This window comes from Chelmon rostratus, chromosome 18, assembly GCF_017976325.1.
Source record: "Chelmon rostratus isolate fCheRos1 chromosome 18, fCheRos1.pri, whole genome shotgun sequence".
Taxonomy (NCBI): Eukaryota; Metazoa; Chordata; class Actinopteri; order Chaetodontiformes; family Chaetodontidae; genus Chelmon; species Chelmon rostratus.
The window spans coordinates 9,906,221-9,932,798 of record NC_055675.1 but is presented as its reverse complement, the minus strand read 5'-3'; the positions used below and the strand labels follow the sequence as shown (position 1 = coordinate 9,932,798).

The window sequence follows — 26,578 nt, the reverse complement described above, 5'->3', positions numbered from 1 at the left end:
GGCGCCATCGATCCAAACCGTGCCTCCGTCCCTCCCTCCCTAACTATCTCTCTCTCAGTCTTAGGCTGTAGGAGTGGAATCTGTTCGGATTCACGGGGACGCGTCTGTTCATCTTTTGACTTCAGTCTCCCTGTGGAACATAAGCTCAGATAATGAGAATAAATGGCACTTCTGACTGGTCTTTCTTCATGTTCCATCTATCACCTTTAATCAATATTTTTGACTCGAGGTGCAGGAATCACCTTGTGATCCTGCAGAAGTTGCCCTCAGAGTGTGATTTTTGAAGTCCAGATGAAACGGCGCACAGAGAGTATCTAGCTTCCATAAAGTGGGAGCGTCATGACAAACATGGCGAATTACAGTGATTCAGTTGTACGCTAGCGTCCATTCAATCATTGACTGGAGTCAGGACTGCTCGCCTCTTCCATCACCTTCACCACCCCCCCCCACTGAAGCAGTCTACTGTAAAATGCCTAAAATGCCTAAAATGCATAATCTGGTGCTGTCACAGATACCAGACCTGTGATCACAGTGTTTTGATGTCATGATATTAATGGTTGAAATCGGTTAGTTCAAGACTACGTAGCATGTACCGTTTAACAGGAAGAAAACATGATTGGATTTTTATTTAGAGATACCAAGAGATTGATTTTACTTGTTTTTTTGTATTTTTTTTTTTTTGGCAAGTATTGTTAAATCGATGCACAACATGACCAGGGATCACTGCACAGAAGGAACTGTGCATCTAATCCCCAAACTCCAGTCTGACATTGTCATCTTGTGGAGATTAGTTTATAGCTAAGCGATACTGCTGGCTAACATTACAGCTCGGCCGAGGAGGAAGCCATTAGTGTTTACATCACGCACTGTCTGAAGACAGTGAGAGACATTGCTGTTGACTTCATATGTATTTTTTTTGGCCCCTTGAGCAACACATGCCGAGTCCCACCTAGTTCCATTGTATTCAAGAGAACGCAGGCATCTCTGCAGCAGATATATCCAGAACCAAGACACTCTAGCTGGATAAATAGCACGACAGGTAAGAGCAGAAAATGTATTTTTGATTTAAGGGTGAACTGTCCCTTTAAATCAGGAACAATTTAGAGACAACCAATACTCAATATGTGCAGCAATCTTGACTTTCTATTAGCCTTTCCTTACATCAGCCTTTTAAATGCTTCTTTTCTTAAGTAATCTAATAATAAGGTGATGTTGATAATAATCTACACAAGAATATAGGAGAATGCAAGAAGATAAAAATGTTACTTTATCGTGTATAAATATCTATTTTACCTGAAAATACCTTATAAAATTGGTCGAAAATGGCTCAAGATTTACATTATAGAGTTCAATCCTGATCTCTTTATCAGCGGCACAAATGGCCAACAGTAAAAGCCACAACTGTATGATGAGCAGATCAATAAACACGTAATTTACAAACTACAGGGCAGGTAATCAATGAGTATAAAAGTGTATGAAATATACATTACAGGAGTTCTGCTGTAGCGCTGACCACAGGCTCTGATAAATAGTCCAGCCATTTATTTTTGTCAGTATTGATTATTCAATCCGGAGAGTTCACCAGAATCGTCTGTCTTCTCTTCTCCTTTTCACTCGATCTTCTCCTGAAAGCTGATTTATGATCTATCGGGTCAGATGAGCAGCTGGTGGTTAAAACACCTCGGAGATGAATAAAAGTGATTTGAAGTAAAGGGCCTTTAATGTGATTTTAAAAACTGGCTCGCCTTGATTGAAATGTGGCTTTAGCTGAAATACATTTGTAGTTTTAGCACTCAGTTAGATTGCTTTTGTCTATTATTTGTATAGATTAACCCTTATCTGTCATCCTCTCCAGGTTTAGCTGACTGCTACTGCTTCAAGTAAAAAGGCTCCTCTTAAACACATCACAAACCATACAGCCTCAGTCCCCAAGTCATTCCTCTTTAAGACCTTTCCTCGTTTTTACTTCAAGTCTTTTTTTTCTTTGTTTAACTTTAGTCCTCTCACAGTTTCGGATCTCTCCACTCCACGCAGCCCCAAACGTGGCTATTGCTTGTCATTAGAATAACAAATGCACTGTGGCTCCTGATTTAGTGTGCCGCTCTGGCCCCTGATGTATATTAATACCACAACACTGCACCTCTTACCTCGGGTTCATCACTCATCTGGGTAAAAGAGGTGGAATTGAAAAGCAGTCCTTGTTTTTGCTGGAACCTGGATCACAGTCATTTATTGTGTCATGAGACAGGGCGGCCCCTCTGCACGTCCTTCACCTCCACGTGCAGTGCCAGCTCCTATTAGATACTAAAGTGTGTTTGTGTGTTGCTTAGTGCGACACGCGGGTGATAACATGGGATATGACTGTTTGTGAATAAGGTCGAATAATGTTGTCTTAAATATTCCTTATTGTTGATCTAATTTTGTACACTGGTGATTCCTTTTTTTTTGTCAAATTGTGTCTGTTGTCCTGCATTTTTGAGCTCGGTATGAAAGCAAAAGAGTGAAGGATTTGCATTTCATTTCATTTCATGCATATTTTTAATCATGTCTCTTCCTGGCTCTGCCCAGCGCTCCCATTTAAGTCTGGTGAGGTTCTCATTGAGCGAGTGGTGCAGCTCTGGGCTCAGTTAAGTGATGACTGCCGGTGACAGATTGTTCTCCACCACGTTGCTAGCACTTCTCCCAGACAGACCGTCCGTCCGTCCCTCTTTCATCTCTTCCTGAGTGGACGTGAGGGCTCACCCAGCAATACAAGACAAATAACACTTCTGCCAGGCCATCAGTCTTTCCAGCAACGAGGCAGCTTACGTTTCAGTCGACTGTAGTCCATGTAGCAACAGAGTCAGCATCACCTCAGCTTCCTCTGTCGTTCCCTTACCGTCCCCGGCAGGCCGCCATGAGTCTGGCGAGAATGTGCGAGGCCATCTGATGTGTTAGAAATGTCTCTGTGCATAGAGTAAAAGCTGTGCATGTTGTCTGTTTCTGGTTTCTTCTATCTACAGTGTGTTTACATCCACTGAAGTCCAGAGATAATTGTTCTCCTGCACTGATGTGCTTCCTTAGTCTGTTGCTTTGTTGCACCGTTTTTTTTTTTAATCATCAAAAACTATGATGAAAAATATTTGTTGGTGACCTGTTTTTCATGACAAAAATGAGACAAAAACAGCATAAAAGGTAACGAGAACTATGACAAAATGTATTACATTTTTCATCAGTGAATACAAACTAGATAAAGTAAAAGACTCATGAATGGACAAATGACAAAAAACAGCAAACATGCAAGCAGCATGCTGACATTAGATAAACCCAGACAACCAACAGTAACATCATTTTAGTGCACAAGACAGTGAATCCAGCATCTGAATGAGTCCCTGCTCTGCTCTTTCTTTGGGATAATATAACTGTTCCTGCATCCATGTACAATTGGTTGTTAATGAAATGTGACCAGGATATGTACTGAACGAGACATTTTACAATCAAAAAATCAACTTTTCTGTCTGGTGGACAAACTGTGCAATGACGGCAGTTTTCCAATTACTTAAAACATATCTTTTGCATTTCTGTACTACAATTTCTTATCATAGCCGACTGTATCCTCAATATTTTCAACCCAACAGCAGTTTGTAATATTAATAAGATTTGTGGATTCTACTTCCTTGTGCAGCAGCATTGTCCTGAAGCGATGTCCTGATCCTGTGTCAAGACAGATGATACCTTTCCAGACTTTTAAGTCCTGCTAAAAGGAATATCCTGTAAATCGCATCAGGGTGTTTTTGTGCTCAATGAGGTTTCAACTTAGACTTCCCTTTTTATGGTTTATCTTCTGACTGGTGACAGCAGCGACGTAGTGCGAGACGATTTAGAGAAACCTGATTAACACAGATAAAGTTTTGATGCCGCAAACAGATTTCTTGGCCATAACACCTAACAAGAGGGTTTTTAAAACGTCCTTGACAAAGACACGGCGCAGGGAAAGTATCGCTGTGACAGGAAAGACCATTACTCACAGCTGTGTCCAGAACAATTACAGAAAAGCTCTGACTGAAACTGAAACACAAATATAAAGTCTAAATAAGTCATTTCCAGAGCCACCATTAAAATGTTTTAAAAACATTGCAAGGAGAAATTTGATATCTGACCAGCTGCATGTAAATGAGGGCTCCACAGCAGGTTATCACAGTGCATGTAAACGCCTCAAACTGATTTATCCCTAATTGTGTGTGTGTGTATGTGTGTGTATGCAATCATAGTGCTGGTCAGCGTGAATGTAAAATGGGTCATTTTAAACCATTAGAAATGATCCTTGAACGAGGGGAGAAGGAAAGTGTGGCTCATTTTTGGGGTTTTCACCTGAACTGCGACAGGCAGTAAATGGGGTTGTCTGTGTAAAGGTGTGTGACTACTCTACCTGCCTATTACTCAGGAGGCTGTTGGTGTGAATATGCTCGTATGAAAGAGGAGCTTCGACTGAGTCTAGACTCGTGATTGGTTAACTTCACAGGCGCTCTCGGGGAATCCTGAGGCCACGCTCCCCCTGCCACCGCCCTGGGCAATTATGCTCGTTTGAAATGCAAATGCTTGGCATGTACATGTGTTCGTATGTGTGTGTGCGTGTGTGCATGTGTCGCGCAGGCAGGCGGGCGGGCGGGTATACAGGCTGGTTTTTGCGCGTGTCTCCATGCACGTCTGTGGGTGTGCGTTTGTGTCCTCGTAACTTATCTTAAAAGCACCTAAATCCACTGGCGCCCCGGTGCAGCAGCAGTCAAATACAATAACATCTGAAAGCCCTGCTACCTTGTGCTCGCTCGGCCCATAGAAGGGACCCTCCAAAACGCAGAGCCGACAAAGAACATACCTTCAATTAGCCAAACGATTAACATTTTAGAGGAAGTCTGTGTTTGGGTCCCTTGGGCTCCCTGCACTCCCCACCAGTCTCCTTTTCATATTCAAATCCACGACATAAAAGTTAGCCATATCTAATCCTAAAAATGGGTCTTTTACTATTTTGTAAGGAGATAATGCCTGAAGTTTTTGCAGGCGGTATAATTGCCAGGTTATGGAAGAAGGTGTACCATTATGTTTAACAATCATCATGGGCCATAGGTGCCCCTATGAGTCGGAGCAGACAAAGCTCTTAGAAGCAGCACAAAGCGATATGATATTGTCTTTTCTAATTTAGCAGGCGATTAGTCAAACGCACGAGCCTACGTTCATTTAAAGAAGCGCCTCTCTGGGGGTAGCCTCAACGCATGAGTGGGTTTGTGGTCATTATCGTGTTGTGCTGTGGTTCAGTCCTCTCCATAAGAGACGCCACTATTGATTTGTTTCATTTTTCTGTCTGGCTGCTGTCACTTAACCATGGCATCTTGGTGCTGGCCAGGCAGGGGTTGCCCATCTGCCCGCCTCCATAACGGAGTGTGACAGGCTATGAAACGGCATTGTGTGGTCGCTGTAAACTTTGTGTGAACTTACACCACATTCCTCTGCCAGTAGGACTAGAAGAAATTCTTCTCAGACACTTAACCCGAGGTCAGGTGAAGTGAATTTCTCTCAAATGTGCCACTCACAGGATGCACAGAGGCGTCTGGTAACCTTTTTTTTATATATATATATATATTTTTGTGAATTTAGAATCAGCTTTTTCAGACTAAAAATTCGGTGCAGCCTTCTTATTAATGCTCGACCTCACTCAGTAGATTCCTGCATCCACTTGAAACTGCCTTCTGTAACCCGCAACAGGTAAAGGAATGATAGGTAAATCATTATTAAGATTTTCTTTGTACATTGAATGTAATGCAAAAGGAGACTAACTCAAAAAACAACTAACTCACACTGGTGAATTGAGACATTGACTCAGTTGAAGGAAACACCCTCTGAAATGCTGAAATTATGTATTGATTTTCCTCCTGTCTTTCGCCCCGATGCCTCTGGGTAATTGCCTCTTTGCTGCTGCTGCTGCTGCTGCTGAACTGAACCGTCAGGGTGTCTCTGGCCTGTACGTTATGGACTCTTAGATCAGGAAGACAACACCGCGGACTTCTGTTGCATCACGCGTCTCCACCATCATGGCACGCTGCAGGGCTGCGCGCCACATTAATAAATTCTTACATTTAAAGACACATTCATAAATATTGCTCTGTAAATGGTTCATTAATAAGGCTTCCACCACCCCCTGTATGTGTCGAGCAGCCAATGGGCGTGCCCTCTCTCGGAAATGACCTGTGATCGTCTCAGGATTTTAAAAACCAAGAAGAGGTGCGGAAGTCTAGTCATACCTAGCAACATTGAACTCAAGGACGAACTGATCAGATCATCAGATTGGTCAAATGTCAAAGCACAAGGTCACTGTGACCCCCGCTGGTGGAGACGTACGACTGCAAGGCAGGAATTCTAGTTTTCTTCTCAGACCTCTTTCATGACAAAGTTGTGAAAAATTATTATAGAATTTTTGCCCAATAATATCAAAATAAGCTGCCGACCACAGCTTTTAAGTGTCAAAAGTAAAAGTGCTCTTTCAACAGTAAAATGTCCCCATGTGAGTGATATAATAAAATATATGACATGAATAGAATAGAATGAATGTGTAACCTGCATTTTACTCTTGTTATTGTTAGTTTAAACTACTTTATATACAGTTTGGTAGTTTTGTCCAGTAGTTCCCAACCCAGTTGGGCCTCTCTAAAGGGTCACGAGATAGTTGGAAGTTCCATCATGGAAATTTTTGCAGAAACCAAATGAAATACGTTTTACTGAATACATTCAGAAGAACCCGTTTTGAAACTAACATTATGTTAATAGAAAACCTAATTGTTACATTTCCTTACAAAATGTTAACTGTATGTAGATGTAATTTCTGTGAAACATGATTGTTCCATGGTTTCAACAAACATGACGAAAGTGTGGAAGTGTGGTAATTGTGCCGCGCCAAAGGCAAACTAACCGGCAGCCTCAGCCTGACAGGTGTCACCTGCGGTGCCACAGAGGGCTTTAATGAGCAGGACCTTTGGCTGAGAGATGACACGAGTGGGTCACAAATATACCTTTTGTGTGACGGCTTCTGATGGATGCTTTTGACAGCCGGAACATTATGTTTTGAACTCGGCAGAATAAATTATTATTTTCCTAGCGGAGGTCTCATCCCGGCACTGCACTTTAATTCCGTCAGGATGCTCGACTGCCTTCTGAAAATGGAAGACAATGAACAGTCTGTATGAAATGTCTTTTTTAGGACAATGAGCCTTGTGGGCTTTAGAGAGAGATGAAGACAAACTGTTGATGACAGTCCCCAATTCCCAAGATCTAGAATAAATGTTTTGCTCTTTTTCTGTCCAGGGGAGAACTCTATCCATCAAGTTTTTAGCAGCACTCCTGCAAAAAAAAAAAGTGTGCTTTTGTTTCCAGGTCTAGCTGTAGTTCATTTGGATGAAAGGCACCTAGATTAGTTTGACTCAAGTTAAACTCATTTTGATGTGATTCCTCTTTAAGGTTCGGAGCGGCTTTCTAAAGTGGCACACGTCTTGGCAGAATCAGCGAGCGTGGCAAACATCAGACACGAAATTGGGTAAAAAATTGATTGAAATTCCTCCGATGTGGCTTTGTCTCACTCACTTGAAACATCGAATGAAGAAAGAGCTGTGGTAAATTGCTCTGCGAATGCGGCCGCTGAAACCAATACTGTTTTCTTTGCTTTGCTAATTATTAATTACCCATCTCCATGCATATGTGTTTATTCCTAATTGTATTTGATGGATGAGTGGCAGCTTTGACACCTCATTAGACCAGATTAATTGAACGACACAATATTTATGTCTCGGCAATGACCAGTTATCCTACCATCTATCACTGAGATGATCTCGCTGATTGAAAACCACTGGTCCGTGTAATCCTAATTATTTGGAATTAGAAAAGAATTTATAGCTTCTTGTGGCGTTTTTCTGTGATGACGGCAAATTGGAAACATTAAATGCATAACGAGGGAGAAAATGAGAGGAAGACACAATCATGGAATTAATGGGGGTGAATGTCGGAGAGGGGGGAAGGGCGCATAAAACAAACGAGGTGCACGGCTTATACAGTAGACCCGCGGTTTTTCACTGCACGGCACAGTCCCACACTCAGACTGCCATGTTTTCTCGAGATTCTGGCATAACATTTGTCTCTTTCTCATAATTCTGAAAGCGAATGCCCACAGGACGCCTATTTAGAAGAGAGGTTTCTTTTTTAACATTTAACTAAACCTGTATATTCTCCAACTCCCCATCCACTCACTTCCAAACATGCTTCTGCAGAACATCTCGATCCATATTCCCGTCTTTTATGAAAAAGTTGGCTGAGTACTCGAAAAACATTTCCACTGAACTTCATATAACCCTCCTCTAACTTCTGCAAAGCTTTGCCCCTCATGGGAGGAGCACAAACTAAAATCCAGCATTTGAGCTCACAGAGAAGCAACAAGGCCCAGAAGAGTGGAGCTTTTACTATCATACAGTATAGGAAAGCCTCAAGGAACAGACTTCTTTCCCAGGTAGTGAGAACTTCCTCAAGCTTATTTTTCCAACTTTTCAAGTTTCTAACACCATTAGCTGGCTCCCTCGTGGTCTTGAAAGCAGTAGCGCTGATTGAATTAAGCTGTTTCCGTCTTTGAGACATTTTGACAAGCTTTCTTATACAGAAGTCAGTCACCGCTAGAACTACACAGGCTCGTGCGAATGTGCTCATGCAGCACTCGCACGCCGGCGCTTGTATATGTATGCGCACGCCCGGTCCACACATACTGCACACATCAAGGCCTGCACACGTGCACAAACACAAACCGAATCTGACAAACTATCTGCAGAGAATCTGCTGACCAGAATCGCTCAATGGGATATAGAGCAAAGACATTCTTAGAAGCTGCTCTTTAATGCCATTTACACCATAGTATTTTAATCAATTTAACTGGCCTTTTTAGATATACTTGGCTCAAAATGCTCTTTCTAGTTTTAAAAATAGGACAAATGGTCTTTTGGAATCAACTGGGGAGGAGTTTAATCTCATTGAATGGAGCCAAAGCCAGACGTTTAGCTCCACAGTATAGAATACAAGATTATACCGGCCTGATATAGCCCTTCCACCACCCGTTTATTTTTATCCTCTATTAAGGCAGCGATATCCTTAAAGGCTGCCAAAATTATCCTGTAAAAATGCTGACTGGGAAATATGAAAGGTTCCAGGCGGTTCTAGTAAGCAATCTGCGCGCATGGCGGAGCAATGTGACTGCTGTGCTTGCTATACCAACAGGGGTGACCCCAGTTGGATGGAGAGGTGAGACTAAATGAAAGTCATCCCTGGATCTTAGGGGAGCCAGGTCTGGAATACCAAACCTCTCTTCAAAATGAGATTTACAGCCAACGGACGCTGCTTTACATAAATGTTTGTTTCCAGTATTATATTCATCGGCGGTGTGTAAACAGGCAGCAGCCCCTGCAGTGTACAATCCTCCCTCGCTTTTCACACACGCCCGACGCTTTTGCAGCGCGTGCGGTCAACGGCCGTTTAAGCCGCGCGCTGAAATAATCAGATGGTTTCTCGGCAGCGGCGGTCATGCTCAGACGAGCTGCGCCGACTCTCGAGGTATTTCGACGATCCTCTCGTCCGTGGAGGTAATTTATACGGAGCCAGCCTCTTTTATCGTGGGATTGGGACGAGCAAAGAGGATAATTTCCTTATCAAACACACTTTAAGTCATTTGAAACAGAAAGTTTTGTACTAAGTTAAGCGTTCCTCAGAGTGAAGCTGGTAATTGAAGAGTTACTAGTGCCCTGTGGGTGTTCTGAGACGTTGAAGTCGGTATGAGCCCAACTGATGGCTTCGTGACATGAATTCAATGAACACACCATTTTTTTCCGTCTCTCAGACATATTTGGGAACACTTACTGTTTGTTTATCATACAGATCAGTGCACCGACACATATAAAGCTGCGTGCATATCCCTCAGTGCATTGTCTGCATGCATTTTGTGTTTTTTTTCTGTGTCAAAAACAAGCTTTAATATTTAAAAAAAATGGAAATGCATTATTGTTTTAGATGAGAAGCCTTTTGTTTAATCAGTCTGTTCGTCCAGCAGACGTGTAAAGCTACCCTCCTCTCTTGGCGCTAGCTGTTTCATCTGCAGGGCCTGAACACAGCAGGCTCGCTACGTACGCACGAGCGTCATAAAGCAGCAAAAAGCTGACACCACGAGGGCCGTTTTTGCCAGCTGCCTTATTGGAATGAACTTGAGAGGAATGTATTGATCCTCTTTCTGGACGGCAATGACACAACCCGGCTTCGCTTTAGAGGTGACTCCGTCCAGACCCTCCTGCGTTATGCAGGTGATGTAGACGAGTGGCCGAGGAGTCGACTGGTGTCAAGGAGCGGTTTTCCATTGATTCTGTTCATATTTGACGTGATTAGACACAGTGGAGACCATTTGCTGTCGCCGGAATCACAATTGTGGCTTTCAGCAGAGCACAGATGCAAGGCAGGTTAATATAATGTCCTCAAGATAATTTGGCAATTGCTTTTAACCGAAGTGTCTTAACATGATTGAACACATTTTAATAATGAACAGTGCAACAACTGCGATAGTGTTGGTACCACAAAACATGACGGCACCAAAGCAAGTAGACAATAATTTAAGTTTATTAACAGAATTTCTTTAAAATGATGATTAAAATAAAAAAAATGCAGTCTCTGATATAACTCCTCATCTTCATATAATCATAATATATGAACCCACAATATAAACGACTACAGTGAACATTAGATGATGCAAAATATTCATATATCAAAATATTCAATATCACATAATATTTTTGGAGATCTGCCCTGTTGCTTACTATTAGTGATATCAAACCATACTGCCACTGCCACCATACTAATGAAAGATCAGGGGTGAATTGCCCACGTGGATGTTTCATATGATGAAGCAGTGTCCATGCTAGAGATCCCAGCATACAGTTCTTTCCCTCATTGTATGAGTCCAGCTCTCTCAATCAAGATATCCGAGTCCTGCTAAGAGTCCCTGATTAACACCGCCGCTCGTGTAGTTTTGTTTTAACTGTCCTCAGTTAAATGAGAAATTAAGAGGCACGAGATAGAGGCTAATAGCATTTATTAACCCAGCGTGAACGGGCAGCGGGGCGACCGCGGTCCTCCACCAGCCCTGTTTAGTCCCGGTGGCTCAGCCAGCGAGGCCCAGAGAGGGGAGTGGAACATAATAAAAACCAACAAATGCACCCAGCTGATTAATGCAGCCCTGTGGCTATAGTAATTATCCCTCTCCACACTCCTCCAGCAGACGAGCCAAACAAGTGTGTGGCGGCGAGAGGGGAATGTGCACATGACAGATCTGTGGGACTCGGGCTCTGTTTAGTGCTTCGTGTTAGTTGTTGGATAAAGACACATTTTTGTTGATTTGGTTGACTGTGGAGGTGGAGTTGAAGCTTTTACACTTGCAGTTCAGAAGTCTGCAGTATTTTGGCCTGGTGTACAGCAGCTGTGTGCGATGCTTTGCAGTGAGGGTTCTAACTCCATGTGAGTTTAAGATGATGAAAATATAACATATATATATACACGCATATATATATATATATATTCAATTTATATTAATATAGATTAAATATTATATTACATTTCATTTATTTACAGATCGACATCAATGTTAAAGTGACAACACTTGTTTCCCAAGATGTTAAAAGACTGGCATAAAACATGTAACGTAAACAACAGTGTCTTAAAAGCAAAACTACATTAGTGCAAAGTAAACCAAAAAAAATAAAAAAAACTTACTCCTAAATTTAGCAAAACAGATTAACAGCACAAGTAAAATGTCATGTCTAATCTGTCAGTTTGACTACTGAAAGTTCCACCTTTTTTCTTCATGCAGTTTTTTACAGTAAATAATATCGATTTGAAATGACTTAACAAATGTGAAGGTGAGCACAGAAACATTACCAGACTTTTAATATCTTAATTTAAACCATGGTTCTAATATATGTCATTATCTTCAATAGAGCTGGAGTTGTGCACCTTAAACTGCTCCAACTTCTTCTTTCTCTCTCTCTCTCTCTCTCTCTCATATATATGTATGTATGTATATACGTATACACACACACAGACATTTATATAAAACAAATATATACATACACATACACACACATATATAAAACAAATATATACATATACATACACACACACACATATATGTTATATGAGTCCTAAAACCCAAAGAAAAAGCATTGTTGCACTTCCAGTTCGCTCATATAGATCAGTCATAATTTTTACTGTTCAAATAAAAACCCAAATTTATATCATAACATAATTTTAGGAGGAAACAATCCCTGGCCAAATATGTTTTAAAGTAAATGACTTTTCGCTTCATTTGTTCTCTAATATACTTTCTGTGTTTTTCCATTTCACAGATTTTTACCTCAGCTAACAGTAGTTTGATGAAAGTTGTGTGAGGTCTCTGAGGTGGCAGCTATCTGAGTGTTGTTTGGTTGGTGTGAAATGAGTTAAATAACTTTACATCCGGTTCCTTTTCAACTGTTCTACTCTGCAACATTTCTCACACACTGCGCTGCACACAGTCAGGAAGCAGGACTCAGTGGGCTTCCTGCTGAGCCATCGGCCAGCGAGTGGTGCAGTGTCTGTTTGGAGAGGTCAGAAGGTCGCACATAAAAGACCAGTTTGCTCATGAATCAGGAGTTTAATTGCATGCAGCCAGTGCGACAGGGAGACTGAGGCCCTCAACACAACATGTAATTACTATTTATTGACAGATAACGATTACTTCTTTTTTTCACTTTTCAGAAACAAGCCGCTGATTTGCACAGGCAGTTAAATCTGAGTTTCTGATCTGCTTTCAGAAACGTTTCAGTCAATTACAATTCCAGGTTTTTTGCGTTTGTTTCATGGGTGCAGACCTCTCAGCTGTGCGCCCTCTCCAAAAACAAACCCATTTCCCTTTTCTCTCCATCTGTTCTCTGTTAAATTAAGGCCTTATTCTAGCATTCAGAGACATGGAGATGGGGGAATACATCAGTGAGAAACAAAAACAGCAAATGAGAGCAGAGCTATGATGAAAACATAAACTGCTGCCTCAGAATGCACAGCGTTCAGATCCCGGACCGGCTGTGATCTGCTTAAAGAGACACACTCTCTGTTGTAGAGCTTAAAATCTGTTTTGCTTAAATACAGACTAAATGATTGGATTACTGTTTCTTCGTTTGGCAATAGCGTGATCGTGGGATTACAGACTGTGCGCTCAATAGATTTCCTGTCAGATGCCATGAAGCCAGGTGTCCCCTCGCTGCGTAAGCTGGCTGGCTGAGAGGGAGGGAGGCAGATGAGCCTTGGACTTACAATATGGCCAACCTCAGAAAAGTGGCGACACAAACGCAAGAGTGGAGCTGAAGTGGATCGAGTGACATAAAAGCACCCAGATAGATGACAGTGTCTCTGATGATGTTTCTCCAGGTTAAAACGTGTTAAAACATCCCAAAGCTGACAGATTTTCACTTGCATTTTAAATTTAGCATATCTTTAAAGATTTCTGCATGTATTTTATTTTTTGTAATTGAAAAAACCTCTCCAGGATTCAGCCCTGACGTGAAGTCATACCTGTCATCTGAACATTAGTCTGCCTTTCTTCTGTCGTCTCCCTCCACCTCATTAAAAACAAACATATCTCCTCTATTGATTATGTCTGGATGTCTTAATCAGATCAGCGGGAATATCCTGGTTTTCCTCCGCAGGAAAGTGCATTAAATGCCAAAATATTGATCAAAAATTTAATTGAGAATGCTCAGCTCCTTTATTAAAGCCAATCGCCCTTTGCTCCTGTGACTTTGATATGGACTGACATGAAAAGAAAACGTTCAAATTTATAATTCCTTTTTATTTAAAAGACTGTTGGGAAACAGAGTCTGTCCCGAGGCTTCTGGCGACACAGCAACGCTGTGATCAATAAGAGCGTGTGATGGGTTTTGCATCGATCAGGAAAATGTGGGTTGATGAAGTGGGTTGGAGGGGCGTGTGGGGGTGGGTGGGGGGGCTTTGGGTTTCCTCTGATGGCTGCCACATTACACGGACGTGGTAAAGATCCACTCAAACTCGTCTGTCGTCGTCGCCATTATTATCATTCCTGCCGAGGTGATTATCGCCCTCAGTTTCCTGCGTCCTGCCTCTTTCGGGATTGGCAGATTCCCTCTCTTCGCAGTGTGATTGGCGAAACATTGTGGGAAGCAGCTGCCAGTCCTTTAACGGAGGGCATGCTGTGGAAAGTCAGATCCATGGTGGAGAGGATGAAAGAGTAAAGGGAGCAGTTTAGCTCCATAATCTGGCACTGAGCCCTTTAAAGCACAGTAAACAGACCTGTTTAAATCGCCTTCAGTGAACGTGCTGCTACTTCTGTTGCTTGTCAATTACTGCAGCTTTCTTCTGCAGTTATAAACACCAACTGTGACACCAAAGAACCTCCTCATCCATCTATCTGTCTGTCTGCCTGTCTGTCTGTCTGTCTATTGTCTGTCTGTCTGTCTTTCCGGGGGGTCTGCCTGTGTCTCTGTGTTTTGCAGCGCTCCCTTGTGAATGACTGGACACCGGCTGGCTGTCCATTAGCCTGTCCCATGTCAGTAAGCTTTCATCCCCATTGGCTGCTCCCAGGACAGCCCTCCTGAAACTGACCAATGGCAGCCGCCCCATATGCACCAAACCACTCCCCCCTGCTCTTAAAGAGCCCCCATGTCTTCAATGGAGACTCAATCCCCTCACTGACTTACTCAGCCTGAGTGCGCTCTCACCACTGCTGCTCTCCATCCATCCGTCTCTATCTTTTATTCTCTCTTTCTCCATCCATCACTCTCCTGATCTTCATCCTTTCTCCTCCCCTCCACACTTACTTCCTGTTTGCTCTCTTCATCTCTACCTCAGGTTCTTCCTCCTCTCCCCTCTGTCTGTATCACCACTACTCTTCCTCTCTCCACACGTACTCCTGAGCCTGAGTGTGCAGCACCTGTGCAGACTGGAGTTTGTCGGGCCGAGGCAGAGGGTTTATTTTGTGTGTGTGTGTGTGTGTGTGTGTGTGTGCGTGTGTGTGTGTTGAAAAGGAGAGGGAGGGGAGACAACACCCAGGAACACCTGACCAACATTTCATCAAGATATGTGGAGACTTAGGAACTGATCTCCTCCTCCAGCTTTTCCCCAGCTGTTTATCTGTTTTTTTTTTTATTGCAACACCTGGAATGCTTAACGTGGACTGATGGATGTTTCTGAACTGTGCATCCCTGACCCTCTCTGCTACCACAACCAGTAGGTGCATCTTTTTTCCCACATCTTTTCCCCTTCTTTGTTCATTTTTCATCTCTGCTGTTGTTCCCATTTAGGTGACAGAATGTGAATGTACATCTTTTCCTGTGTTTTCATAAAAAAAAGAGAGAAAAATCACAGGGAAAACCTTAAATCATTCGTGAAAAAAATAATCGTGCATAAACTGTTTCAAAAGACCGTGGAGTTCCTCGGCTCCACCTCCCCATGTACGGGACAGCGGAGCTCAGTAGTGTCAGTGAGGCTGCAGTAGCGTAGCCCGCGGGGAGTCCAGGTCGGACGGTTGCCTTACAGCTGTCTAGCTCTGCATCAGGATCCAGGGTTTAACCTCAGCCACAGGGAAGAGCCAGAGGCAGATTAATGCGGACGATATCCAGACGACTATCCTCTGGCAGCAGCCGGTGTCCGGCGGTGTCCCAGGGAAAGAAAACTGTGACTGTACTGCTGCCCAGTCTGTGTGAGAGAGTGTGTTCTTGAGTGGCAGATTAAAAAGAGTTAAAGCTTTAATTGCTTTTTTTTTCTGGTTTGTGTATTTACACAATACTTATGATTAAACGCTGAAATTATATTGACAGGGAGGGATTAGATCCTCTGCATTGTGGCTCTATAAGTAAAGAAAACACAGTTAATTCTGTGGTTGAAGATCTAAGAGAAGGGATCAACCAATTTTTTTTTTTTTTTACCTCAGGAAATGAGAAGTTAAAGGAACTCTAAAATCTCAAATGAAGCACAAGTCCTCAGTATTTCTTTACTTCACACCTTACTTCCAAATATGACTGGACAGGGAAACCCTTTCCTGGGATCCTCTTTATGTTAAGCTGTAGATGGTCTTGGAAAGGTTTAACCTGCTTAGCCCCTTTGACAACACTGTGATCGGGTATTTTAAAGTCCAACAGCGCTCTCTACAAAGCAAAAAGAAACATCCTCTGGAACATTAAACAAGCGTGTTGTAATTTAGTGCAGTGTGTAACTGCATCAAGCCTCCAGATACAGTGAAATCACGTCAGCCTGTATTTGTTTAGCAAGACAAATGCTCAAACATTTTTACATTCAGAAGTAGCTGCTTGTATAAGAAGGGATTAGTAGCAATTATTTAAAGGCAGTTTTATACTTATAGTTTTTATAAAGCTCATGCTGCATTAAAACTGTACATCTTGTTGATTTTTACAGTCGTTTTTATGCTGTGTTTTACATTTGATTTTCCTGGCATACGAAATTGCTCCCAAGCAATAAATGGAGTGTAAAGACTGACAACACTGACAGTTCAAACTGTTGCAATAGTGCAGCGAAATGTCAAGTACACATAATGTGAGGATGAACATGAATTGAATTTAATTACTGCAGACAAATGAATCACATTAATTTCTCAGTGACTTCACAGAAATAGTTTCTGGAGTTTAGAGAATTTTTCAGCTGTTCTGATATCGCACAGAAAAGTTTCTTTCCTTCCTTATTCATGTGTTTAAATACACCCGTCTCATGTATTGTCTTTTCATATTGCAGTTCCTGTGCAGGTTGCAGTGTTGTTGAAAAAAAAACAAAAAAAAACACAATCCTGAGCTCTTCTTTTTCGCAGAAATTTGCAGAAACTGTAAAACTGCATTTAGTCCACGTCCATTAAATTCAAACTGCGGGTTGAAGTTATTATTTTTTATGACACATTAAAAACATTTTAGGCCGAATTGAATTTATTAAAATGACAAAGGCGACAATACGATGCTATTAACCTATGTGACCCCGAGCCAGGTCTTACTGTGTACACTGTGTGTGTGTGTGTGTGTGTGTGTGTGTGTGTGTGCTGCTGTGTTTGTTGGACTGGATGCTTGTGTACATCTGCATGTATACTCCGCATATGTGGGTGCACACAGAAACATCCATGTGCATTTTGGCGACTCAGGAGCTGAACATGCATGCAGGTACACATACATGTATACATGTGAATGCATGCAGACTGCATGAATGTGTAAACGTTTTTTCAGATTGCCTCCTCTGCTAACTGCAGGACATTCGGGTCGCATTTGCATTGATTTGACGGCCCTTAAAAACCCCTCAAACTCAAAAACCCACCACTCAACATATTAGTCCTGGTTGTAACTGATGTCTTCCTGGGACTGATGCTGCATTTTCTGAGGGAGTTTGATTATAGAGCAAATCACGGTAAAGCTTTTGAATAAAACAGTCATTGGTCATTTTACAGTGCAGGAAACTTGCACTCTTTAACAAAAGAGCATCATGACAGAAGCTACAATATCTGATGACCCTTCCTCATAGTTTCCCACCTGGAAGTAATTGCAGCTGCTCAGGTACTTGCATACTGTAAATCTGTGGTTTTAGTGTCACATAAAGCTGTGCTTAGTTTGGTTTATCTTCGGGGAATGCTATTAATAAGCCCTTCGGGTCTTTTGGCCCGGCGAGCAACCTATTGACCTGAGGTGAGAGATCCCACGGCTGTGGTATCCAACCCTAATGCCACATCTCTGCTGAAGAGGCAAATCTGTTCTTCTACCCACAAACTGATATTAGCTGATCAGGCATTGCACGTTATTGCAGGAAATAATTGCTAATATGTATGGACATATGTAGGTCAGAGATGTTTTGTGCCACAGTGTTTCCTCTGTGCAAAATAAATTTTAAAAATTACTCTACATACATGTAAATACCATAAGAATTTATGATTTAACCTTTATAAAAAATCCACAAGGACAGTTTTAGTTTTAGTTTGAGTTTTTTTTTTTTTTTTTTTTTAGTTTTGCCATGTAACCAAAATCCAAATCATCTGCAGGGTTGAAGAAGAAAAACTGAACCAGAGTCCATGAAACTGTGTAATCTACTGTTAAAACGAGCCTCCTCAGGAACTCACATCAGTTGACATCATTTGAAAATCACACATAATTTTAATTCCTCTGCTTTAAATGTTTGACAAGTAATTAACGGTCAACCCTCATGTCTCTGTGGTTTCAGTGTGATCAGCCTTGGCAGCGCTGACAGCTGCATCATTTACACTTTAAGTTCAAATGTTTATGTTCGGTTCACTCTCATGAATCAGATCCGTTTTCCTTTACCTGCTGTCCTCATAGGTGTCCCTGTGAGGAGGGCGTAAGCACAAGCGCACAAATGTATCCACACACACACACATACACTTGAACAGACACAGTCATAGACACACACACACACACGTGTGGGCGCACATACGGATGAGACCAAAGAATCACACACTGACCTGGGGTCTAATTTTAGCGGTGCCATATCATGGAAACACCTGACTGTGTCTGTTAGGAGAAACATCATGCGTTGTATCTTCATTTATCACACTAGTTGTGCACGTGGTCACATTGTGTCTCTAATGTATCCGAGAGTCTTCTATCTAAATAAGGAGATAACAACTCCAGCAGAATATTTAAGCCCTGATTATAAACCTGTTTCCTGGAGACAGGCAGTGTAAAGTTGAGCTTTTTTTAGCTGGAAACTGTCATGATATAAAAGTTTCTTTAAAAAAATAGAGCACACTGAAATGTCCTGATGGTGTAAATGTCCACCACCGTGAGATTTATGAGATGATATTTGATATGTTGCAGACAGGTGCTCGGTGCTCTTAACAAGCTTTTTATGTATGTCAGAAATAGTGAATTGAATTTGGTGGGAATGTATTGTTAGCTGGAAGGCCGGCGTCTTACAATCTGCTCCATCACTCCAGTGAGTGGACAAAGTTGGCTTCTCCCAGCAGAGCCCTCTGCACTGCATGGAAACAGCTACCGCTGCACTTTAAGGAACAGCTTGTTTTGGATAGAAATTGTTCAAACGTGGCAGCGGGGTGTGATGTAGCCCATCTTTTTCGGTTTGATAGTTGGTTGACGGGAAGCCAACCGAACCTACAAGTCCACTGACGGATGGAGGGAGCAGCTGGTGGGACAGGGGCTTCGTTGTGCTCACTTGGTGGGGGGAAAAAATAAAAAAAAGCTGCTTCCCTCCAACTTTCCTTTTAGCAGCAGCTTTGAGTGTTCAGAAAGAAGTTCAGAAAAAATGATCAGAGATAAAAACAATTCAAAACGCTGCTGTATGTCCTCGTGACAGCTTTCTAAGCGTTCAGACTGACGTGTTTATTAACGAAGATGGCTGCTGCTGCATAAGAGGGTAGAGCCCAGCTCGACGGTAGACCGGTGCAGCGTGGCGGCATGAAAGGAGAAATAACTTCATTACATGTCATGACCCCCTCTTGATACAGATGCATCCTTTAGGCAGCCAGTCAAGGACTCTGAATTCATCAGGATGTAGATGGATGCTCCTCTGCAGCCGCTGTTCAATCAGGACATGAATGTGGCTTTCGAGTGCTCGGGCCGAATGCAGGCAGACTTCTTAGAATGAGTTAGTTTTATTGATCAAATGAAATTAACGCGCGCGCACACATACGCGGAGAGGAGAAGCAGTGCGTCTAATCATGGAGCGTGGGTCAGCCGGCATGTTTAATTTAATGGGCCCCATCGTAGCTTCACGAGGTCTCACATTGTGAACTTAATTCCTCTTCACCACGTTAATTTGCATTGTGTCAATTGACCGGAGCGCTTACTGTATCAGCCTGAGTCTCACTTGAAATTCAGCCCATGCCCTAATACCATTAGGCAAATGCAAAGTTGTGTCATTTACACATTTGGAGGGAAAAAAAAAGAAGAAGAAGGGGAGAGGGAGAGAGAGAGAGAAAAGCCAATTTGCGCCGGACAAGACTCGCTTGTGATTATCAGTGGATGTTATTACTGTGGAGAAGCAGACGTTTGAAGGTTATGTTTCTGGGCAGTAATTGAAATGCAAAATAACATTAGGATCGATGGCCATCTCTGTTTATTTATGAAATCAATATCGTAACTGTCCCTCATGAGTCCCCCTCTGATTCCCAATGACGGCTTAAGTCTCTGCTCGTTTATTCTTTCTCCCCCATAACCTCCTTCTTCTGTCTCCTTTTAAAAGGCAGTTAGGGGTGTGTTTGACTTTGCAGGGAGAGCAATTTCCTGGAGGTGGCGGACGTGTATGTAGATGGGGGTTGATACTCCAGGTAAGGAGACATCATCCATGTGGGAAATCTATGCAATCTCTCCTCGTGGCAGTGACATTGAAGAGGCCATATGCTGGAAGTTCTGTGTACGAGGGTGTGTGTAGTGTGTGTGTGTGTGTGTGCTAGAGACAGACAAGTATATTTAAAAGAGCACTGGGACTTACTTGGTCAAGAGTGGTAACTTTAAAGATTTTGTAAGAAAGGAAAATGTATTTTTACCGCAGTTTTTAAAACAAAGGAGCGTTGGGGACACAAATCTGTGCTAAACTTTCAAAGTCCACTTGGCTCCAAGGCCGTCTGAAGCCTTGAATCAGGTAGCTCAGTGAGCGGATTCTGCGTTTTGAATAATTACTGCGGTAAAATGACAATTAAAGTGCAAAACACAAACTTGAGCTTTAAATCTATTAGAGCTGAAACAATTTGTCAGTTAAATTAACTGGCAAAATTAACTGGCAACTGCTTTTTGTCTGCAAATTTTCTAAAGCAAAAAAAAAAAAAAAAAAAAATGGTTCCAGCGCCTCAGTTTTCAATATTCGGTTGTTTTCTTATTCGTCTGTGATAGAAAATTTCCCATCTTTGAGCTTTGTTGAGAAAAAGAAGAAGACGCGCTTGTCTCTGGGAACTTCCTCTGGACCTTTTTCACTGTTTCTTTTAACAACTGATTAATCAATTCAGCATTAATTGGCAGATTAGCTGATAATGAAAATATTCTTCAGTTGCCGTCCTTTACTAGCAGTGCAAAGATTTGTCGCACAGCCAGGTAAAGTACAGTATGTACACGTACTCATACCTAATAAAATACATTAACACATGCTCAAAAGAATACAACAAAATCTTAATTAGACCAGGAATAGCATTTTTAAATAGAGCAATATTGGCAAAAGTAGCCGGTTAAAAAGAGGTTTAAGATTTTTATTATTTTTTAAAGGTCGATTGCAGAAAAGCTGTTCCACAGTTTGGAGGCAAAGACAGCAAATGCATCCAGTGGACTCTGATTCGCAGAACTAAGAGAAGTAAAGGTGCAAAATGGACACAACAATAGAGAAAGGATAAGACTTGATAGGTGGGAAGTAGAATTTTGTATTGAATATTCAGGTTTATGGCTCAGGGACTGTGGTGTAGTAGATGTGTTTGCACTCAACTGAAGCTGCAGCACTGCTTGCAAATTTTAATAAACATGACTGGTTTCTGCGGTAAAATCAACAAATCGCCTTAAAACGTGCTGCGAAATGTAGTTTGACTGATGCCTCTTCTCTCGAATTATTCACACACATTATTCACGGCAGCGAATGAATCATGCATTTAAATTTTAGGACGCGCGCATTTTTTTGATGACCTTCATTTGTGCCAAGCGCTGTGTCACGCGCGTGTTGTTGTTACTACTTAACACTCGGACGACACTCGCTACCCCATTTTCCCGCTCGCGTGACCATTCATTTCCCAGACACCTCGGCGGCGGACTAACAGTGTAATCTATGTGTCAGGCAGGAAGGGGCACTCAGTTTAAAGCTGATAGAGTTTGCCCCAAACAAGGACAGCCTATCATAGAAAGATTAATGAACTAATTTCATGCATGGCTCCTTGCCTCTGTCCTTCTGCGCTTCCATGTTCGACTGTGTGTTCAGCACCGTGATTTACGCTGTGTCGCCTGCTACAAGCTTAACCCCAAGCTTAACAATAATATTTCCCCTCAGTGGGAAAATACATAGTAAAACATGGAGAACCAGATTTTTAACCCTCCACTCATGGATGATAGCATGAGGTCATTGTGGAAAACTGCTTTGAATATGCATTTTAGATTTTTTTTTTTTTTTTTTTATGACTGCTGGGGTAAAAATTTATTGTGCAGAATTTTGGAGGCTGGAAAACATATTTCATGGTTTAGAGAAGAGGTGGACGGATTCAGGATTTATGTAGGGAAGCAGGGGATCTGCAACACTGCCAGCATTAGGAGGCATGCCAAAATACACACACACACATACACACACACACGTACACACACAAACATTTGAGATTTTAAGCTGCTCTGGTGGGACGTTTTCACACCCATCACACTTCGGCTCCGAAATAGAAAAAAAAAAAAAAAAAAACCAGTGGTGAGTGATCTGAGCCAGCCAGGAGGAGCCCAGCAGGTCAGGTCAGCCATATTAAACAGCATGGACAGTCGTGTCCGGACGCTGTCTTTCCCTCGCCGTGGCGGACAGAGTGAAACCTGTGTGTCTGCTGCTCCCGGGCGTCCACTGTGGGACCGTCTGGGCCTCTAACAGCAGCAGAGCAGAGAAGGCAGGTGACCTTCACGTCTGTCTGATGAGTCTTGCTTGTCTGCTCAGTTTGTACCATTTTTCTGCGCGGTGGAGCAAACACTACCCCATTAGATATTAGGTGCAATGCGTTTGTGCGTGTTCGAGTGTGTGTGTGTGTGTGTGTGTGTGTTGCCGAGGGAAACGGGGCAGCTTGAGGAGAGTCAGGCTGCGCTTAGAAAACTCAGTGTCTTTATAATAAGAGGGGGAAACCAAATTATGAAACTATGAAGCTATTTCTGTCTGCGCGAATTGGCGGCTCGTGCCATTATTTCATTTCGACAGATTTGAAGGGACCCATTAGAAATTTCCATTAAACCTAACAAAAAAACATCTCCCCTGCGTTACTGTGTGCTAAGTGTGGAATGAACTACTTTTTACATATGCCACAATGTACTATTCCATAGGGAATCCCCCTATCTGGCTGCAATGATGTATTAACTGTTAGCACGCCGCTCTCTCCAATTCCCTCAAATGGGAGAAAATATACCTTCCAATTGACTGTAGGTGCATGCTGATTGCTAACAAGATTTAACATGAGCCCTGTGAATCTTTTAGAAACCACAATAGCCTCAGAATGAAGACTAACATAATGTTGTATCACTCCATCTTGCACTATGTTAACAGTCCTGACTGATTAAAAATGCATAAGGAATGTCTGGGACCCGTAAGAGGAGGGTTTATTTTTTCATGCCTCATCTGGAACAGGAAGGAAGCAGAGGATCAATAGATCTGATCTGGGCCCAGGGGTAGAGGCCATCTCCTCCTCTTCCCTCCGCCCGCTACCTGTTAGCAGTTAAAAGGGAGGTTTCATGTTGTCGGGGCCTGATGACTTCATGGCTTTATATAAGCACTTGTGCGAAGCGGCAGCGGAGGGAAAATACATTCCTAACCACAGCGCCAAATTTGACAACAGGGGCAGCCCCTGGCAGCAAAAAAGGCAAGAGGTTCAGAGGATCTGGTCGGCATTAACTTCCTGTTAGTCTCAGACATTCTTAACATGGTTTTCCACTGTTCTCACCCCATATTTAAAGCTCACAAGCATGTAGGGCCGAAGTTGTAAGATCAGCAGCGGCTCTGACAGACAGAGGCAGCAGTTCCAACACAGACCCAGACCTCATTTCATGCTTTGTTTGAGAGGATGTTACTGAAACCACTGCAAGCGCAACAACACACAGGCTATACTGCCTTGACGAGAAACTATTGTCCAACAATAGCTGCAGGAGTCGTCCTTATTCCCTTTCTAAAATGCAGCCCGAGTTTCTCAGCCGCACATGCAGCAGTGCCAGAAAGCCCCCCAGAAACCTTCTGGTTCTGGTCACAAACAGTTGCTTTTTGTCTACAAGTCAAGTCAGTTCCAGTCGAGCCACTTTTATTTATCATTTATTTGCCTCAAAGGCCTTTACAGCCTGTACGACATATGGCACCGTCTACCCTTAGACCATCGATTCGGATGAGGAAAAACTCCTAAATAGCCTTTTTAATGGGGTGAAAAGGGAAGAGACAGAGTAGGGATCCTTCTTCAGGACATGAAACAGACCTTTTCCCAAATTTTCTAATGGAATTTGGTAAAGCAGAACTTAATCCCATGTCAGCGCCTCTTCCTCAGCCTCTCACTGAAGTCCACCGTAACCCGGCACCGTCCTTTGGCAAACTAGCCGGGACTATTGATTGGGTCATGTATTACCCATGATCCTCCATATGCTGAGTGTAACACCTCTCTCTGTCCATTAACGGCCTTCTGAAGTTTCATTCATTCATTTACTTCTGGCAGCCGACCAATTGTGGGCATTGTTTGCAAGATGTATGGGGCATCTGTTGACATGGTCGTTAGTTACCATTTCGCCTGAGAGGAATAAGCGACTGTAGTATATCACCTGGCATTCCGGCACATAAATGGTCGCGTCTGAAACATAATCTATCAAACTCAGATGAGCTGGCACGCTCCATCATGGCTGATGAATCTCTCGCAGAATGATCAACGCTCAGTACATCTTGTGAGAGTTTTTGGTGGTGATCATTTCCTCGATAGTGCAGTTTTCTGATGTTTATTTGCTTTCATGTATATGGGAATGACCCTGACTGCTTGGGCAGATTTCTGTTTGATCACCAGGTTTTGTCACAATGTTTGTCACTTTTAAATCTTTCAGTGTCTCAGTTGCAGCTCGATTCAGCATCAGAACTGACCGCCGCTCTCGCCCTGTGTGTCTTTATCCAGGTTGCTAACCAGAATGCCCTCTGAGGACCGACACCTGTCCTCGAGCTGTGGTTCTTACGTCAAAACCGAGCCTTCCAGTCCCTCCTCCTCGCTAGTAGACACCGGCAGCCACCACAGTCCCAGCGGCAACTCGGACGCCAGCGGCGGCTACATTAACGGCGGCAGCAGACACTCGCACGCCCTCGACTCCCCGCCAATGTTCAACCCGGGCATGCTCGGAGGCGGCGCCGCCTGCCTACGCCGCTACGAGGAGTGCGCCGGCGGCGTGGCGGACGACTCGCCAATCAAGTGCGAGTACATGCTCAACGCCATGCCCAAGAGGCTGTGCCTGGTGTGTGGCGACATCGCCTCAGGGTACCACTATGGGGTGGCCTCCTGTGAGGCCTGCAAAGCCTTTTTCAAAAGGACGATACAAGGTATTTCCCGCATCCACTTACAAATTTCACTGGCTCACCTGAGCTGATCTCCAATCAGTCTGCACGCTCCCAGTTAAACCTGTTGAATATTCTGCAAAGAAAGTGTAACCCCTTTAATCCAGGTGTACTGTAACTTGTCATATTACAAATATTTATTATTAGCTTTGCCGTTAGCCTTGCCAGGAAAGCGTATTGACCTGATGAGGAATCCATTGTCATGTGTCCCACATGTGCCTCAGCGCTGGTGTCCAACCCTCTGCTCTTATGGGACTAATACGAGGTAGTGATTACGAGAGTCTACAGCAGGCATTAGGCCCAGACTGTAAATCTGCTTTTTTTTTTTTTTTTTTTTTTTTTTGGATGCTGTTTGCATGCGAATCGCACGTCTGGCATCGACTCTGCCATGTGTGGGAGCTGCTCCAGAATGATCACTTGGACAGAGATAATATGCTGCAAGCCGAGATGCAGAATTCTGATTTTTATCTGCAGGATTTGTGTCTGGGGACATGGAGCGAGACAGCAGGTTAGTGAGGCCTTAGCCACATTAAGGCAGGTAAATTTGCAAACGTTTTCTGTCCTTTTTTAATTTTATAGGGAATTTGCAAAAATCATAGTAACTTCACTTGGTTGTCAGGTTAAAGCTCTCTGGCGCTCTCTGTAATCCCTTTTTGTGCTTCATTGTAGCCCAGCACACTTCACAGATGTTATATCTTCCTGTTTCTGCTGTTAGACGTTGTCGTGTCAGAAATAGAAAGTAGTGAAGTGACAGCGATCATGCTTCCTGTTAACCAAGTCTTTCAGTATTTCCTGGACTGCTGCACAGATGCTCTTGATTAACTGGGTAGTTGGTAATAAATGTCAGTGATAACACCTCCAATATTGTGACCAGCTGTATTGACATTCAAAGTCGGCAAAGAAAAATAGAGTACATTTTTATAAGCGATTAAAAATTGCTCAGAAGTGGACACTTACGAAAGGTTGGCAGCATAAAACGTCAACATTTTATAAAAGTCTCCTTTCTTTATCCACTTGGAAGAGGATTTTTGAAAAGGTCGTTTGTTGGCTTTGGAAAGTGAAGTTTAGATGCAAAACTTCCTCGGAGAACGTTTCTAAATGTGTTGTCTGTCTGGCTGATATAAGATGCTGATTACTGGCTGAAGTCAGTGTGTTGAGGGATTCATTCAACATATTTTCAACAAATATTAACGTGAGAATATTTTTTAGGTGATGCTGAAAAGCAAATAATTGTTTG

General features: G+C 42.7%; 1 protein-coding gene across 4 annotated transcripts in view; it reads left to right on the top strand.

Annotated features, from left to right (window-relative positions):
* The window catches only part of LOC121621825 (steroid hormone receptor ERR2-like), a 67,477-nt gene that overhangs the window by 18,660 nt on the left and 22,239 nt on the right, over nucleotides 1-26,578 (top strand). The window contains exons 1-2 of one of the 4 annotated variants that reach the window (XM_041958480.1): nucleotides 15,284-15,333; nucleotides 24,911-25,326. In XM_041958480.1, the coding sequence (XP_041814414.1) occupies nucleotides 15,284-15,333; nucleotides 24,911-25,326 (466 nt within the window). Of the gene's footprint in view, nucleotides 1-15,283; nucleotides 15,334-24,910; nucleotides 25,327-26,578 lie in introns of those variants that run through there. The other 3 variants (XM_041958483.1, XM_041958484.1, XM_041958481.1) reach the window with 3 other exon arrangements.